This window comes from Microplitis mediator, chromosome 4 (genome assembly GCF_029852145.1).
Source record: "Microplitis mediator isolate UGA2020A chromosome 4, iyMicMedi2.1, whole genome shotgun sequence".
Lineage (NCBI taxonomy): Eukaryota > Metazoa > Arthropoda > Insecta > Hymenoptera > Braconidae > Microplitis > Microplitis mediator.
In genome coordinates, this window is record NC_079972.1 from 8,248,031 (window position 1) to 8,267,531 (window position 19,501).

Sequence of the window (19,501 nt, forward strand, 5' to 3'; positions counted from 1 at the left end):
AATTCGCGGCGGCGTACACTTTCCGTCAGTGTGTGTGCCGTTAAACAACGAAAATACACGATGATAGCCGAGTGACGGGGCGGGCAATCGAGGCGGGTTTTCACGTTACCAGCCGAGTTTTGCCGAGTTGCCACGAACTTACACGAAAGTGGGTGACGATTAAACCCGAGGTTACCGAGCTGGCCCGAAGTTAACTCGAGGCACAGCCAAAAGCAGTGCGGCCGAATCTAGTGCCGTGGCTGGGTTACTACTGTGTTTTATACCTCCGCTGTTTTTTCGTATCGTGCGTGTTTCGTGCGTGCATTTATCTATTACAGATTTAGAAATTTAAATTGTTTTACGATAACCAGTGGATTAACGTGTGATATTTATTTTTAAATAATAGTGTACTAACCAACTAAAGGATCTAACACATAATTTAAGATACCAAGATGTTGATGTAATTCGAATTTTAGCGGTTACTAGTGGAGTTTAATATATATATATATATATATTTTCTACAACTGTAGTTCGAAATAACAAGAACGAAAAACACCGCGACGGCCATGGCTCGCCGTCGCGAGGACACCGACGATGGTGATTAAAAACGTCGACGGGTGCGGCATACTAAACCAGTACGATAATTTAAATAGTAAAACTAATAATAATAGTTTTAAAAATAGTCACAATAATTAAAACTCATAGTAAAAAATTTAAATAAAATGTTTGTCGTGATAATTATAAATTTATTTATCAAGTTCGCAGGCTGTTGATCATCCAAAACTCTGTTTGCTTGTTTCTGATAGTTATTGGAGAACATGAAGCTGAATTTTATTTAATGAAGAATACAAAGTGGATTTGGTGGTGATATGGTTGTGAAATAAAGCAAGAGATCTTTTTTAAAGTAGTCTAGCAACTTGTAAAAATAATAAAGTCAGATAGACTTTATTACAATATATATATTTCAATATACGTATATGTATATATATATATATATATATATACTTGTGGTTGTTTTAAAAGCAGCGGTGTGTTTTTAAGGACGTGATACATTGCCCGGCGGACTAGTTGTGTGTTATTGGTCTTGGTCAAAAAGCGATAGCAAACCGGATACACTTAAAAACGTGTAACTGGCTAGCTGGTGTAGACCAACAAGCCGACGAGCCGGGAGGCTTTCATTTTATTTTGTTGGAAGACAGTGAGAACGTTTGTTTTATTTATTTATTTTTTTTTTTATTTTATTTTATACTATTAGTTGTTGCTGTAGTTGTTCTTATTCACTGCAATAGTTTGTTAAGCTGTTGTAGTTTTCAGTTGGTCGACAACAGAGCCAATAAAGTTTTTGAGACATTAAGCAAGCAGTCCGTCCTCCTACAAGGGGAAGATTACCCGCTGGAGGATGAAGTCGCCACGAGAATTAACACACGGCTCTTAGTTTGTGTTCTTCGTCTCCAACGTCTCAATTTTTTTTTTTATCTTTGTTTTGTGTCATCGGGGTGGAAGACTGGTTGTTAAATCACCAGGGAATATATATAAGAAGATCGTAATCGTCAGGAAAAATGCAAGTGGCAACGTTGTTTCGAGAGAGCAGTACTCTGCTGAGTGCTTCGAATCTCGATCCTCCTCAGCAACAACATCCGGCTCTTCAACAGCAACACCAGCAGCAACAACAACAGCAGCAGCAACATCATCAGCCGCAGCAAGAACAACAACAACATCAGCAGCAACAGCCGCAGCTTCAGCATCATCAGCAAATTCAACAACAGAGTCCGGATATCCATCTTGGTCATCATATGCAGCATTATCATAAAATGTAAGTTGATATTATTCAAAATTCAAAACTTTTGTTTTTTCTTTACTGACATCAATGTTCTGCTTAAATTTGAAATAAGTTTGAATGTAGCAGACATCAGACAAATTTAAAGTTATTAATAAACCGAGTAAAATTTAATTTTAAAAATTTTGAAATTAATAAGTGCATTTTTTAAAAATATTATTTACCCTACTTATTTATAATTTAAAATTTTTCTGATGTCTGCTGCATTCACACTCTGAAATTTGAATGGTTTTTTTTTTCTTGAGTTGAATTAGGAGTTGAGTAAAAATAAATACATATGTAAAAATACTTGTTTAGTAATATTGCCAAAGTAATCGCGGGAGACTTTGATTTTGTAATGTAAGAATAAGTTTAAGCTTAACTTGGAGTAGATTTAAAAGAGTAGTTACTATGGATAAAAAGAAAAAGAAAAGGAAAAAAAAAATAAAAATAAAAAGATTGAACGTGAAACACGACTTACTTCTCACGACCGCGTGACTCACCGCAGTCTTATGATGTAACACGTTCGTTTGGTCGGTTGTTAAGAAGAAGAAGAAGAAGTAGTAGTCGATCCTGAGATTTTAACGTGAATATAAAAATAAAATAAAATTTTATTCATACTTTATTTTATATTTTATATATTTCGAGTTACTTTAAATTTTATTGGTATTTAATTTCCCGTATATATTTCACGGTTCATTTATTACGTAATAGATATGTAATATAATGGATGTATTTTATTATGCATGTACTATTATGTATACTAGGTACTTGGGATAATTGTTATTTATAATTTAAACCCGACAACTGTTTTGGAAAATTTTACCGGGAAATTGTGTTGACGTTTAATTGGCACGGGATGAACGAGCCACGTGTTGATTATCTGCTGGCCTAACTGTCTCCAATATGTGTTTATATATATCTATATCTATATATATGTATTGAGTATGCACGTGCATCGTAACACGGCAATTATATATCCACCAACGACCAATAATGGATTTGCATTATGAGAGTAATAAAATCATTGTCGTTTAATGAGTCGTAATATCATACACTCAATATTAAAGTATATACATTATGGAAAATAGTAATCAACTTTATTACTCAATTATTTAACATACAAATTCTTTTTTATTTACCTTTTTTTTATTAATACATAATTGCTCGTGTGATTGTATTGAATTATCCTTGAACTTGAATTGAGGATAATGTATGGAGAAATAAATAATAAAAAAAAAAAAGTGTGTAGAAAGAAAAATGATTGGCGAGACCGAATGGCCGCATTTTTCTCGTTACTTACATTGTTTTATTTTTCATTTTTTATTGTACTATTGACTCGGTTTGCGTTTTTACACTCGCCAAACGTTATTCGATGGATTGGCTGGCTGGTTACAATACAATGAGTGAAGGAAAAAAAAAGAAAAGGATAAAAAAGTATAACAGTTGTCAGACAGCGACGATACCGTCGCCCTCTCGCAGTATATATATAACTAGTAGGAATAAAAAGGAAAAAATGAATGTGCGCGTATCCATTCTCCGATAAAGTTCTTTCACCTTCTTTTCTCCTCTTTTTCTTTCTCTCCTACAATATTCCAGAAGGTCAAAGTCGTTCGGTGCTTGTTGTATATATTTTTTATGTACATACATATATACATCGTTAACTTTTTTACGTATAGGAAAATAGTTGAAAAATTGTTATGACGGAATATAAATTTTTTTTTCTTCGCAAACAATTTTTAAATAAAAATAAAATAGGTCAACTGCAATAGTTTTTATAAAATCTGTTGGCTGACTCACTAAATTTCTTCTTTTTTTTCTCATACATAATATATATATACATGAATGTATACATACATCATCTTAGATAATGATGAGAGCAATTATAATAATATGATGTTGAAGTTAGAATTGTAAAATGGATGGATGTAGCAGAAGCATTTGCACTCATCATCCCCATGCCACTCAGCTACCAGTAGATGACTTGATATTTGCCTAGAGACATGTATATTTCTCAGCAAATTTATACTACTCCACATATTATACATTCACTTGCGTTTGCGTACCAACTGTAAAAATACTTTTTAAATATTTTAATAACAAAAGTATTAAAAAAAAAAAAATACTTTTCAAATATTTCAATAACAAAAGTATTTTTAAAAAAATCTGAAAACCGCCTGACCCTGTGGGTCAGCCCCAAAATTTTCCATTGTTTTCGAGCTCAGAGAGCTCGAAAACGTTATTGCTTGTGAATTATCTGGCTCTTCGAGCCCCAAAAAACTGTTAGACCGACAAAACACACATTTCACTGAAAAAAAATGTTTTTTGTCCGATGATATCTTTGGGACGAATGAACCGTTTCAAGCGTTCTTGGTGAAATCGAAAAAGCTCACCAAGACTTGAAGCTGTTTACATTGTGAGGCGAATCGGGCAAGCGGTTTATGAGTTATACTCCAAAAATCTAAAAAGAAAAATTGTTATTTTTCGTATAACTTGTAAACTACATGACCGATCGACTTCAAAATCTAATCAATTTCAAGTCTTGGTAAACCCTTTCAATTGCCACCAAGAACGTTCAAATCGGTTGATTCATTTCAAAAATATCGTCGGACAAAAAAAGTTTACATACACACACACACACCCACACTCACATCACACACGCACACATGTACACACGAACGTCCATCCAGAACTAGTCAGAATAGCTTCTTAGGACCTCAAAACGTCGCCATCTGATGAAAACTCAATTTTCGAAAATCGGACCGAAACCAATAACTTCCCTTTTTTTGAAAATTTTTAATTTTCTTAGCGGGAAGTTTAAAACAATGTAGTTAATTAATGTAGTACTCATCAGTATCTAAGTATCATAATGCATGTATACTAAACTAATTTATTTAAATGAATATATTGACATTAAGTGCTAAAACGATAAGATAAAATTTTACCCAATTTGCAGTTACTTTAATAAAAATAATAATAAATATTTTAATATCACATGTAACCACTCAATTGTCACGCGCAAAGTGTTCAATGTACATTACTTACTTACTTACTTACTTACTTACTTAGAGATTATTGAAACAAAGAACGTATGTAAAAAAAAAAAAAAATATTTTTTTAAGTGACACCTAAAAAGCGTGTATACACGCGAACTGACGTGTTGAGAAGCTATCTCCCCCGCAAACGCGTGCTTGCATGCACATCGCGACAATGCGGCGACGGGCGTTGTCCGTGTAGTAGAATATACGTATAGATATATTTATTATACATACACATTCACACACACATGTGTATGTATGTTTATATGCATATATAAGTATAGGTGTGAATACGTTATTCACCGTACAGTAACCAGTAAAAGTTATAAGACACGTGTAAAGAGAAAACGAAGAAAAATATAAATAAAATATATATTTTGACTGTAGTATATATGTTAACATACAAAGGAAAACCTCATCGAATTATACTGATGTACAATAACAAGTACACAGTTAGCAATTCTTAGGTCTATGATATTTGAATATAAAAAAAATTGTCTAGTCTATCTATGATATGAATTACATATGAAAATTTTATTACACACAGTAATAAAATATTCATACGTAATATATATATATATATATATACATATATATATATATATATATATATATATATATATATATATATATATATATATATAACAAAGGCTATACAGGTTGTATATTTCACTTTGTGTGTTCAGTCTTGTACTACATAAGTTATAATGTCTTAGATGAAAATTCATGTTATGTATATGTACATCTATACATACTTTTTGTTTTTGCGTGTACTTATATTTATATACACGTTCAAAAACATAAGATATATAAATATATCGTATACCATACTAGTAAGTGTAGTTTTAATAGTAATGTCTGCACGAAAACACCGCACGCGTGAATCGTGGGGCCTAGACTTGGCGTAGTTCCCTCATGATATCGTATTGCTTTAGTTGATATATATGTATATACTAACAAACACAACTACATTAATGTGTAAGACTGAATACTTTTTATTTATATGTACATATGTATGTAAAACATTAACATTAGATTTAGCTGGTTCATATGCTTAGGTTCAGTATACATCTATACATATGTATGTAGTTTTCTGTCTTGGAAGTTGTGTGTTGTGTTGAGTAAAGTTTTAGTTTTTATTTTAGCCTGAGGCAAGAGTAAGCGAGTAAAGTGTAGTGTAAGAGAAGCAAGCATAGCAATAGCAAGAATGTGTTGCGCACAGAGCTGTAGTCCGTTGCCTGCGGGGGGCCGGCGGTTACTTTGGTGGGGGCGGAAAGGTAGAGATGAGAGAAAACGAGGGACAAAGACGGATATATATAGTTACTATATATGTGTGTGTGTATGTGTATGTGTGTAGATAACCAAGAGAAAGAAAAAAAAAATTTAAGCTTGAGGATAAGAGAGACGGAGTGACGGAGAGACGAAGGAGAGAGCTTGTTGGACGAGCTACACTATACTAGAGTTCTCTTGCAAGAGTAGAGGCCTCTCTATCGTCTACCGATCTCGGACCATACCATGCATTTCGTAACACACGTCCTTAGTCTCTCTGTTCCCTCTTCCCTTCGCTCCCCAGTTCTCTCTTACTCATATATATCTTTATCTCAGTCTTACTTTTACATCTTCACTCCACTATCTCACTTCCGTTTGGAATCTTTCGAAACCCAGAGGCACATTCCTCTAAGTCTCATCCGTCTTCTCCATTTTATTCGCTTGACCTTGTATTTTGTTTTTTTTTTTTTTTTTTTTTTCTTTCCCTTTTTTAAATATTGTTTTTATTGTTGTTACTTAGCAATTGTTGTTGTTTTTCCTATATAGTAAATTTATATTTATATACATTATACATAAACTTAAAACACCTGTTTTGGTTATCCTTTTGGCAGTCATTTGAGAATAGAGAGCGAATGTGAGCGCCGCAATTGTATTGTTGGATGGTTGGTAGTATATAACAACTATCCACAACAACGTGACCTTCGGCAGCACAGAGAAAGAGAGACGTTTTTTTTTTTTTTTTTTTAATGTGTGCTATATGCCGTATGGTGATATATACATATATGTATGTATGCATGTATGTATGTATGTATGTATGTATTCGGCTTAACTTCCATCACTCGGTTTCTCTTTGCAAGATAACTTGCCAACCATCACGTCATTCTTTACTCGTTGTGTTATACACTCTATACTACGATTTTCAAACATTCACTTCAGACTTATCTAATAAATTTTATTAAAAAAAAATATACGATATATTAAAATAGTGAGCTTTTAAATTTGAAAAATGATGATCCTGAAGTTAGCAGACAATTCAAAATTTTCGGATTTTTTTTTTTTTTTAATAAATTACATAAACTAAAAAAATGCACATGTAGAAAATTAAAAAATCTATAAGTGCAATTTTTTAAAATATTTTTTTTTTTATAATTCATCGTTTTGAAAAAGATCAAAAAATTATTAGATGGCCATCATCAGAATAACAAAAAATTTAAATTTATAAATTAAAGTTTAAAAATAAAAATTTTAAAAATATATTTACTAAAAAATAAATACTATCTAATCTAAAATTAAAAGTAATCATTAAGAGTATTTAATTTAGTGTAATTAATTAAAAAAAACGTAATTGTCTTTTTTAATTGTAACAAGTTTTAAAAAACAAAAAAATAATAATGTATATAATGCCAGTAGATATAATACATAAGAAAAAGTTAAAAGAACGTGGCCAGACGAACTTTTTCTTGAAGAGGTTTTCTCGTGCTATGCGGCGGTGTAGAGGTCGTAAGCCGGTTGGTGTGTCGGGGGTGGTTTACTACGGTCGGTGGTACTGGGTACCGAGGATGGTGACAGGGACACGGGCAAGTTAAAGTGAGAAAACTAGTAGTAGGAGAATGGAGGTGGGTACTCGGAACAGTCAACTGAAAACTCGGTCAAAGTCTCGTCGTGTCGCCTTGTGCTTGTGCTACGACGACGGCACACGGGTTGCTTTGGGGATTCGAAGGGTCGTCTTCTCTACGTCGGTCTCCCTTCTCAACTCTCAAACTATACTACTCTTAAGTTGAGTCTACTCTACTCTCCCTCTCAATACCATATCTATCTTTCGACGTTTTCTCTGCCTCAATTTCTCTTCAAGCTACACGTTTACACACTTACCGTCTGCACCAGTAGGTTACACTTATGTTATATTAGGCTTTGTAGATAGAATATACTGTCTTCCATGTGATGCAACTTATATTTTATGCATCCACGTTTTATTTCTTTTTACTTTTTTAATAGGACCTAGATTTTTTCGCTGACGGTCAACAACTTTGTAAGGTAAGAGACCCAGTACCCGATTAGGGAACTAGTACCCGATCACTCATGTATTTGTATATATGTATTTACTGAATTTTACTAAATATAGATATACAAATACATGGAGTGATCGGGTACTAGGTCTTTTACCTTATCGTTAGCCACCGCCCATTTATATACCCAAAAATCATAAATATATTTTTAAAATCCCGCCATAAAAATTAAAAATTTCCAAAAAAAAATCGAAGTTATTAGTTTCGGTCCGATTTTTGAAATCAAGTTTTCATTAGATATCAAAGTTTTGAGGTCTTAAGAAGATATTCTGACTATTTTCAGAATGTGTCCGCGCGCGCGCGTGTGTGAACTAATTTTTGCCGTACGATATATTTGGAACGAATCATCCATTTTGAATATTCTTTGCGGCAATCGAAAAGGCTTATCAAGATAAAGTTGATCGACTTTGAAGTCGATTGGTCGGGTAGTTTCCAAGTTATTGAAATAATCAAAAAAATTTTTTTTTTTAGTTTTTTGTTGAATAACTCGTTAACAGCTCGACCGATTTGCCTCAAAATTCGATCAAAGATAAGCCTCAAAATGTCTTCTTAATTGCCGCAAAGCAAGTAAAAACCGGTCGAATAGTTCAAAAGATGTCGTTGAACAAAATTTACTTTTCTTCAGATGTATTTATTGTTGACCGAGGCATTTTTTGAGCTCGAAAGCTCACAAAATTACAAATAATAACGTTCTTGAGCTTTCTGAGCTCGAAAACAGCGGGAAGTTTTGGAGTTGAATCACAGGTTCAAGTTTTTCAGATTTTTTTAACTTCCCGCTAAGAAAATTGAAAATTTTCAAAAATTCGGGAAGTTATTGGTTTCGATCCGATTTTCGAAAATCGAATTTTTATCAGATCACGACATTTTGAGGTTCTATTCTGACTAATTTCAAGATGATGTCTGAGTGTATGTATGATGATACTGAAGTTAGCAGACGTCTACTAATTTTTTGATTTCTTTTAAACAGTAAATTATAAAAAAAAAAATATTTGCAAAAATTGCCCCTGTAGTTTTTTAAATTTTCTACATATGCATTTTTTTATTTTTTGTTTTTTTGTAATTGATTCGTTGAAAAAAAAAATTCGAAAATTGCTAATTGTCTGCTGACTTCAGGATCATTATGTATGTATGTAAATACCTGTACCTTTTGAATGGATGAACCGATTTTGATCATCAAGGTGTCATTCGACGCGGCTTGTCAATATCTTGAAGCTGTGAAACATTGAACTTGATCGGTAGAACTCGTTCAGAGATATTCCAAAAATAAAATTTTTTTAAAAATGTTTTTTTTGGATAACTTTTAATGTGCTCGATGGATTGATTCAAAAATCAACTGGGCTCTAAAGCTTTGTAAGCCGCGTCGAACGCCACCTCAACCATCAAAATCGGTTGATTCGTTCAAGAGAAACCGTTGTCGAAAGAAATTGAAAAAAAAATGTTTTCTGATTTTTTCGAAATATCTCAGAAACGATCACATGAATCAATTCTAAGATCTGATCAGCTCTAGAACTCAATAAAACACGTCGATTGCCGCCTCAACCATAAAAATCGGTTAATTCCTTTGCGAGATATCGTGAGAGAAAGAAATGCTAAAAACGGTTTTTTAAAAAAAAATGGCATTCAAAAGTATTTTTGAGCTCGAAGAGCTTGAAAATGCATGCACAACAATGATTTCGAGCTCCTTGAGGGAAGTTTTGGGACTGGCCCACAAAGTCAACCGATAGACCGATTTTTTTTTACTCAATTAGGGATTTTTTTTTTAGATAATTTGAGCTAGATAATAAAGTAATAAAAGTTTTAATGACCGTATAAAAATGTCTAACAAGCGATATTATGAATAGAAATTAAAAAAAAAAGTTACAATTATCATAGCTCGTGATTTAATTAAATTTTAAAAGAGAAAGATAGAAAAACTGATTATGAAGATTTTATAATTTGATGATTCACTTAATAAGAAAAAAATGTTGATACAAAGTCACAAGAGGTAGGTCAGGTTTATGAGTGAAATAAAAAAAAAAAAAAAAAATTGAAAGAAAGAAAAACAAGTTGATGGATGTGGAATCGTAAACTTTGAATTGAGTCGAGTCATGTTGACTTGCCACTACTACATTCAATTTTATGCTATGCAAGTACATATTCCAATATAACTCGTGTCTGTTGTTCTATCCAATTTTCACGGAAATTTACATTGAAAGTGTATTGTGCTCAAATAACATACGAATATCCGGAATAACCAATTAAACACTTAAAAACAAACAATCACGGATATTTTTTCATCAAACACGTAGCTATTAATTTTTTTTTATTTTATTGTTTTCTTTTTTAAATGATTTGCTTTGTACACACTCTACAATAACAAATATTATGGTTTAATATTAAAATAATAAAGGAAAAGTAAGATAAAAATTTTCATATAAACAGTTTTATTTTATTAACTTCGCGCTATGAAAATTGTAAATTTTCAAAAAATGGGAAGTTATTGATTTCGGTCCAATTTTCGAAACTTTCATCAGATGGCGACGTTTTGAAGTCCTCGCAAGCTATTCTGACTAGCTCAGGATGGACGTCCGTGTGTACGTGTGAGCGTGTGTTGATATATGTGTGTGTATGTAAACTTTTTTTGTCCGACGATATTTTTGGAATTAATCAACTGATTTGAACGTTTTTGGTGGCAATCAAAAGGGCTCACCAAGACCTGAAATTGATTAGATTTTGGAGTCGATCGGTCATGTAGTTTACAAGTTATACAAAAAATAAAAATTAAAAAATTTTTTTATTAGTTTTTTTGCGTATAATTCATAAACCACTTGTCCGATTCAACTCAAATTGTAAACAGTTGTAAGTCTTGGTGAGCTTTTTCGATTCCACCAGGAACGCTCGAATCGGTTCATTCGTTCCAAAGACATCGTCGGACAAAAATTATTTCTTTTTTGTGAAACGTGTGTTTTGTCGGTCGAACAGTTTTTTGAGATCGAGGAGCTCAAAAATTTACAAGTAATAATATTTTCGAGCTCTCTGACCTCGAAAACAGCGGGAAGTTTTGGTGCTGTTCCGTAGAGTCGGGCGGTTTTCAGATTTTTTTTTTCCGTTTTTTAATTTCTGAAGAGATTTTCCCGTTAAATACATTCAAGAGAAAGTGAAAATTCATCAATAGCTCTTAATATCCATAGCACATATTTATGGATTACAAGAAATCGAAAACGTGCTACTAAATTTTTTTTTTTACTATTTCTCGTTCATTCATTTCTTGATAATGTAATTAAAGGTTATTGAATCGTGCGGCAACTTATTGATTATTCATTGAAATTAAATTACTAATGTCTTCTCCAATCTCCATTTATCATTTCAATCAATTATTATTTTTTCTTTTTTGTTCCCCTTACTCGCCTACTAATGACACTATCAATTTAATGCGATCAATCAATCATTTATTAAAGTATAATTTTTATTTTTTATTGAAACAGTGAATGTATAAATAATAAATGAAAAAAAAAAATGTATATCCATACTCATACATCCATATATAAAATAAAATAGAGTAATAATTAGTAATGTAATGACATGAATGTGTTGTGTAACATACATGAATCGACACATCCCTTGAGATTTTGGAATAACAAGCATTGGGAATGGGACACGATCCTCGGATTCCATGCGATCCTTCTCATCGAGTATATATAGGGAATATAGACAGAGAGATTAAGAGAGACAGACAGATAGAGGAGGAATGAGTATAAGCGCGTGAGGGAACACGTGGCTCAACTCCAATTAGTAGCACGCGCGGAAATGCGCGTGGACTCAATACGATACCGAGTATGAGGAGAAGTAGTTGTAGCTTGCAGTAGAGTATAGACGAGTAGAGACTACAACGACGAAGAAGATGCACCAGAGTCACTAACAAAACCCATGTGTGTAAGCACGTGACATACGATTATATCGACATTATCGGGTGATTCAACTCGATCTACCTCTACTCGGAGTAAAGCTGCTACAAACTACAAGGTAACTTATAATGTGTTGGCCTGAGACACTTGCCGCTATGTGGATACAAGAGGACAAAAAAACTTTAAGCATCACATCGTGCAAAAGACTTGCTTTGATCGTATAACTTGTTTCTTAACTGTTGGTAGTTAGTATATTATATATATATATATATATATATATATATCTACATATTTATATGTAATAGTGTATTTATACTGAATGAAGGAAAAACGAGAATTACATTACATTTTTATTTCAAGGAGACGCGTACTATAATCAGCTAATTCAACTTTTCTTTGTCAATGAAGATATCAAGTTTATTTTGACAGCTGTTTATATTAGTGTTATGTATATATTTAACTAAAAAAAAAAAAAAAAAAAAAAAAAGTTTAACGGTTATGGTATAACGGAATGGAGAGATAAATTGACTATGAAATTTATTCATTTATTTATTTTATTTTATTTCATTTTTTCTTTTAATTTTTTAAATGAATAATTTATCGATAATCGTTTGAGCTGATAATTGATAAATAATTATTTATTCAAATTAATAAATTATTTAATATACGTTTATTGTCTTAGTACTTAAGAGTTGATAAATTATTCAGTGGTGTAATTGACACTTTTGATATTTAGTAAAGCAGTTAAATTATTTATAGCGTAATCTTTTGATGGAATAAATTTTTGAGCAGTTAAATGATGATTCAATTTCTTCAATTATTATCAATTTGTACCGTGATTATTTATGTACCTGAAGATTGGAACGTTTTTCGCCGAACGAAAATAAAAAAAGAAAATGAAAAGTCAAAAATCTACTGGACCTAGATTTTTGAAATTTTTTGCATAGGTGATAATATATCAGCCGAAAATTGCAGCCACCCCCAATTACCCCTCAAGTCACCTCTAAGCAGTAAAATTACATAAATTTTTTTTTATTTTCGTTGCGCGACAAACGTTCCGATCTTCGGTTACATGATTATTTCGTTGGTATTTTTTTAATTAATAGAAAATATTTTATTAATTCAGAATGTTGTAAAGTAGCTTCTACACGGAAAGATTGGAACCCAACTGGTTACTGTTCTGCACCCGACTCAGTACGGTGCTGGAAAAAAACGCTCGATTGTGGTGCAGCATCACACTGATTACTGTGTGAAGCCTGACTGAGTGATATGCACACACGACTCAGTCAGGTCCCGCACAGTAATCAGTGTGATGCTGCACCACAATCGAGCATTTTTTTCCAGCACTGTACTAAGTCGGGTGTAGAACAGTAAGCCGTCGGGTTCCAATCTTTCCGTGTAAAATTAGAGTAGATACTGTCGAAATGAGTTACTCAAATTCTGAAATTGGGTGTTATTTTAGATAACAAACTATCATGGTCGGAACAAGTAAGAGATTTATGCTATAAAAGTATGAGAGCACTTGCACAATTGAAAATGAACAAAGACATTTTTCATCTGCAAGTACGGTGGAAACTCATCACAACACTAATTTGGCCAATATTTGATTATTGTGCAGCGATTTATAGTGATATAACTGCACAACATCAATTAAAGTTACAGAGAAAAATGAATGTATGTACGTTTCATTTTTAAAATCCCTAGATACGAACGTCACTCTATATTATAAAAAATTTGGATGGGATACATTAAAAATAAGGCGTGAATTCTTTTATTGTTGTTTGATATATAAGGCAATTCATATGGGTCACATGGCTTTACTTCGTCATGAAATTTATATTTTAGAGCCAAAACTGCGAAGAGGTGACATACGACAAGATTTATTAGCATTACCAAATTGTCGTAGTGCTAAATATGATAAATCGTTTATTGTATGTGCAATAAGGGCATGGAACAACCTACCAGTCAATTGTACAAATAAATTAAAATTTAAAGAGTTTCGTGTGCCGTGTTCTGAAAATTTTTTAAGTATTTCTAGCTAATTTGATGATATCGTAATGAATGGTAATTTTATACTATATTGTATTATGCAATTTTATTATATTGTATTTTATATGGATGGCTGCAAGAAACTTAGACTTGATAGCTAAATAAATACATATGAATAATAATAAAAAAAAAATATATTTTTTAAAAGTGATGTAAATATTTGATATTCATTGTTCGATTGATAGCAATAAAATTGAAATAAAATCTACGGATATTAATTAAACAATTTTTTTTAAATGTTTACATATTTTTTATTGTCAGTATTTAATAAAAAAAAATATCACAAAAAAATGACTTTGTGAGAGCGGAGAAAAAAATGAATATAAAAAATAAAAGAGGAGGAAGAGAATAAGCAAAAAAAATGAAATAAAAAAGTGAAACAAAAAGCGTATGTATTATTTAAATGTTGACAACTGTAGGTCAGTCGAAAAAGTCTGCATACATGTGCAAATTTAACGCAGAGAAAAGAATTATTGCTTACAATTTCTGAATGAACCGACACTTGATACACTCTGAAGAAAAATCCCTTGTGGGCATGCCAACAGTTTACGATGCCGGCGTTTCTCAAGGGTAGTAGTGTTATGTGTAGAGTAAAGGGAAAAGAATAAAGAGATATAAATTATTCTCCCCGTCGTACCGATCCCTGCTGTTAGTTTGCGTAGCTGTAGTCTCGTGACTGTCTGCCTGCCATGCCTATACACTGGCTCTGTTCTGCTGTTCCCGTACCGGTTCTGCTGTTGCCTATCATCCTCTGCTCTGCCTGACGGTATTCAAGTCACTCAAGGGGGAAAAATAAAAAAGTTTAAATTCCTTTAACGTGACGAAATTATATTCGATCGCTGGGTTATATGACTCCTCTCTCCACTATACCATTCCATTCTTTTTACTTTTTTCATTCTCCATCGTTCCGGGGAATTCCTATACGTGATTTCATCACTAATAGTTTGTATATCACTGTTCATAAAAAAAAATTGCATATTTAAAAAAATAGATTTCTGTCATATTAATAATTTAGAAAAAAAAAAAAAAAAAACAAGTATAAGAAGTAATTAATTTTTTTTCTACATGTTTTTTTTTCTTTCTTTCTTTCTTTTTTTTTTTTTTTTTTTAAACATTATCGTAGTATTTTTCGTTATCGACATTTCCTCGGTAGAGCTGGTGCTGGGTGTGCGTGATTACGTGCGTGGGTCGACGGGTTTGCCTATGTATTACTGTCGGTCTCTCCCGACCACCCCTTCTGGCACCCACTGGAAGAGGAAGAGGAGAATGAATACACCCTCTACATCCTCTCTCTCTCTATATATATATATATATATACCCTCTGTATACCCGTCACTCTCTTTAACTCACCAGCCAACTGCTACTACTGCTGATGCTATCCACCTTTCTCTCTCTCTCTTTGCGTGCGGCCCCTCATATCTATCTCTGTATATGTTCGCGTTCGTTTCTGCTGCTGCTGTTGGTGTAGAGTATATACACTATATACCCGCACGTTTGTACGTGTGTTGAGTTTTCTGGAGGTTTCCCCTGGCAACGAGAGTGCTGGCTATACCGGCTACGACCGGGGCTCACTTGCGCTTGCTGTAGTCTAGGGGTGGCGTTGAAACCCACGCGAAACTAACCCATTTGGTCCATTTATATATATGTATATATATATATTATTTTTATTTTACCTCTTTTTCTTGCCCCTCTTCACATTATTATTTTTCTGTTTCTTTTTTAACCATTTTGTTTTTTTCCTTTACTGCTCTCTTATTTGTTTTCTTTTTATTTTCACTTTTTTATTTGCTCCGCTTGCCACGCGCCACTGTTATTATTGCGGTAGCACACGCGTTTACACTGTCGTTGAGATTACGTTATTAATGTGCGGTATGTAAATATCATTTAATTTACAGCAATTATTTTCGCTAATTATATTATTTGCTATTTATATTATCAATATTATTTCATTTAATTAATTAGTTTTACAATAATATTTATTATTATTACTCTAGTTAGGTATTAAATTCCATTCATATTATTATATCAATCGTGATATATATTTTTATACTTTTTTTTTTAAATATTTGTAAAAACATTTTTTATTTTAATTATGAAACTACGAGTTTCATTATTTATTTTACGGAATTTATAAATTCAAACGAATATTTTTTAATAAACTGTATTTGTAAAGCCCTTTGAAAAATAAAATTAATTTATATTCGGTTGGTATTTTTTAATAATACGAATTCAATATACATTTTTTATTAACAAGATGACCAGAATATTCTATGTACATATATATATCTATATACACAGATGGATTGAGTTAATGGATTTGAAATTATGTAAAAGAGTTATTTTCAGTTCATTTATAAACTTTTGACGTTAAAACTAGAAGCATTTAAACTGTCGAATTATTTAATAGTTTAATTTATATACTGTCTGTGTAAACACTAAGTTGAAAAGTAGTTTGATACATAAATATTCTTATATACATAATTGAAAATCTTAAAACTTTATTTATTTGATAGTCATAACTCATAACCCGAGATTTAATATTTATTGTTAGATGTCATAAATAAAATTAATTTTTATTACTTTTTCACAAATAGACTCAACTGGATTATTTATAATTATTATTTTTAAATTTCCCGCGATGAAAATTGAAAATTAAAAAAAAAACAAGTCATTAGTTTCGATCTCATTTTCGAAAATTGAGATTTCATCAGATGTCGACGTTTTGAGGTCCTAGAAAACTATTCTAATCATTTTCCGATGATCATTCTCCCGTTCGTAATGTACCTGAAGATCGAAAAGTTTTTCGCGCAACAAAAATAAAAAAGTTTATGTAATTTCCCGAGTCGAAATTTTTTTAAAATTAAACCCTGTTTCAACCTAGTATAGTTTTTAGTCTGAGCGTCAGGTTGAAATGGGTTTTAGAAGATAGAGAACTCCATTGAAATTAAACCCTATTTCACTCCAGTAGCGCCTACGTACGTTCGTTTTCAGGCGAGTTAGGTTGAAAAAGGTTTTAAATTTAAACTCCCTTTCAGCCCACTTCATGCTCGTTTCCAGGCGAGTTAGGTTGAGAAAGGGTTTTAATTAAAACCCCGTTAGACCCTAGTTCGTCTGATGACCTATATTTACGAATATCATGATCTACATTTTTTCCACTAAATTTATAAATAATATAAGAAAATTATAAATAAAATTATACTTTGAAATTAAAACAAAATTAATTGAATAGTATCGCAGAATTTTACTTTTTCCGTGTGTTTTCAATTTATTTAAGATATACCTTTAATAAATTACCTTATAAAAATATATGTTATTATGAAAATATATATATTTTTCTAAGATGATATTTATAATTTTAACATGCTTATATTATTTATAAAATCTGTATTTAAAAAAAATCCAAATATTACGATATTATTCAATTGACTTTGTTTTTATCTATAAGTATAATTATATTTATAATTTTTTCATGTTATTCATGAATTTTTAGAAAAAAATGGATTAAGATATTCGTGAATATATATATATATATATATATATATATATATATATATATATATATATATATGTTGATTCATCATTTTTAAATGTATAAATATTAATAACATATTTTTTCTTAAATGTCTACTTCTTTGAAAATTACAATTGAATAATCAATATTTCATTGGTTGATTATTTTATTACTAAGTTTATGCAATGGTACAAACACACGAAAATACAGTAAAAGAAATTGTAAGATTTTGAAAACACTGTAATATTTTAAAAAATTTACCTTACTATAAGAAAAATAATTTCTAAGTTTTAATCCCCTTTTCATCCTAAACAAAAATTTACAGGTTCGACTATAGTGTAGGCTGAAGTAGAGTCTTGAATCTCAAATTAAACCCCGGTTCATTCTTTTTCGACCTTATTTAAGGCGTACTAGGTTGAAACAGAGTTTTAAACTTCAAACTAAGTTCACTCCGCCTTACCCGAATTTCAGGCGAGTTAGGTTGAAAAAGGTTTTAAAATCGAGGCGGCAAATACCCACATCAAAAGGTTCAGGCGCTACAAGGCTCAGATGGGGTTTTAATATTTCGACTCGGGTTGACTGCTAAAAGATGACTTAAGGGGTAACTAGGGGTGGCTGCAATTTTCGGCTGACTTGAGCAAAACATTTCAGAAATCTAGATCCAGTAAATTTTTTACTTTTCATTTTGTTTTATTATTTTTGTTCCGCGAAAAACGTTCTAATTTTCAGATACATTCCGTGTGTGTGTGTGTAAACTTTTTTTGTCGTATGATATCGTTGAAGCGGATCAACCCATTTGAAATTACTTTGTGGCAATCAAAAGGACTCGCCAAGACTTAAAGCTGATTAGATTTTGGAGCCGATTGGTCAATTGATTTATGAGTTATACAAAAAATAATAATAAAATAAAAAATTTTTTTTTGCATAACTCGTAAATCGCTCTACCGATTTGCCTCAAAATACGACTAAAACCAAGTAAAGTCTCGAAATGTCCTTTTGATTGCCGTAAAGCACCAATCGGTTAATTTATTCTGACGAAATCGTCGGATAAAAATGACTTTTTTTTCAGCTAAATCTATTTATTTTTTGCCAGCCGCTCTTTAACCCTTTAGCACTCCCGTGTTTTTTAGTGTCTCGCTTGCACTACAGCGACATCCTATAATTTGAATAATGTCCTGTGAGCAAGCTCATAACGGGAGTGCTGACGGATTAAGCTCGAAGAACTCAAAAGTTCGCCAATGATAACGTTTTCGAACTCTGAGCTCGAAAACAGCGAAAAGTTTAGGGGTTGGCCCACAGGATTAACCGTTTTTTTAGATTTTTTTTTAAATTATAAGTAAAAATGATATATACACATATATATATATATATATGTATATACACACATACATATATTGTATTACATGTTACATCATTCCTTAAGTTTAAAATCGTTTGCCTGCTGTGATAATCATAAGCAATAAAAAAAAAAAAATTCTATATATATAGAAAACAGTTAAAAGACTGAACATTAAAAACCAAGATAGTACATCTATCTCCTAGTCGGTAGGTAGTTAACTTACTGCAGCTATCATTGAGACATCTCAAAAGATAACGCAAGCCGAAAGTCATATAGCGTGATAAATCGATCGTAAATTATCTGAAAGATCTTTATCTTGCTGTGAATACAATCACGTGGAACGTTTGACTAAAAAAAGAATCCCTTTTTTTACTGAAAAAAAAAAAAGATAAAATGAAATAAAGTAAAAAGAAAAAACTTGTCCCAATAATAATTAAACGAATGAACATCTTTTCCTTGATATTGTATAATATCACTGAGTTATAAATTAAACGAACTATTCTATTGTTATTTTTATTACCCATTAAAAATCCATTAATTATTCAAGTAT

General features: G+C 31.6%; 1 protein-coding gene across 2 annotated transcripts in view; it reads left to right on the forward strand.

Annotated features, from left to right (window-relative positions):
- The first annotated feature begins 200 nt into the window (after positions 1-200).
- LOC130666275 (protein naked cuticle) overlaps positions 201-19,501 on the forward strand; it is a 41,416-nt gene continuing 22,115 nt past the window's right edge. The window contains exons 1-2 of one of the 2 annotated variants that reach the window (XM_057467101.1): positions 201-1,177; positions 1,269-1,792. In XM_057467101.1, the coding sequence (XP_057323084.1) occupies positions 1,539-1,792 (254 nt within the window). In that variant the 5' untranslated portion in view covers positions 201-1,177; positions 1,269-1,538. Of the gene's footprint in view, positions 1,793-19,501 lie in introns of both variants that reach the window. The other variant, XM_057467100.1, reaches the window with a different exon arrangement.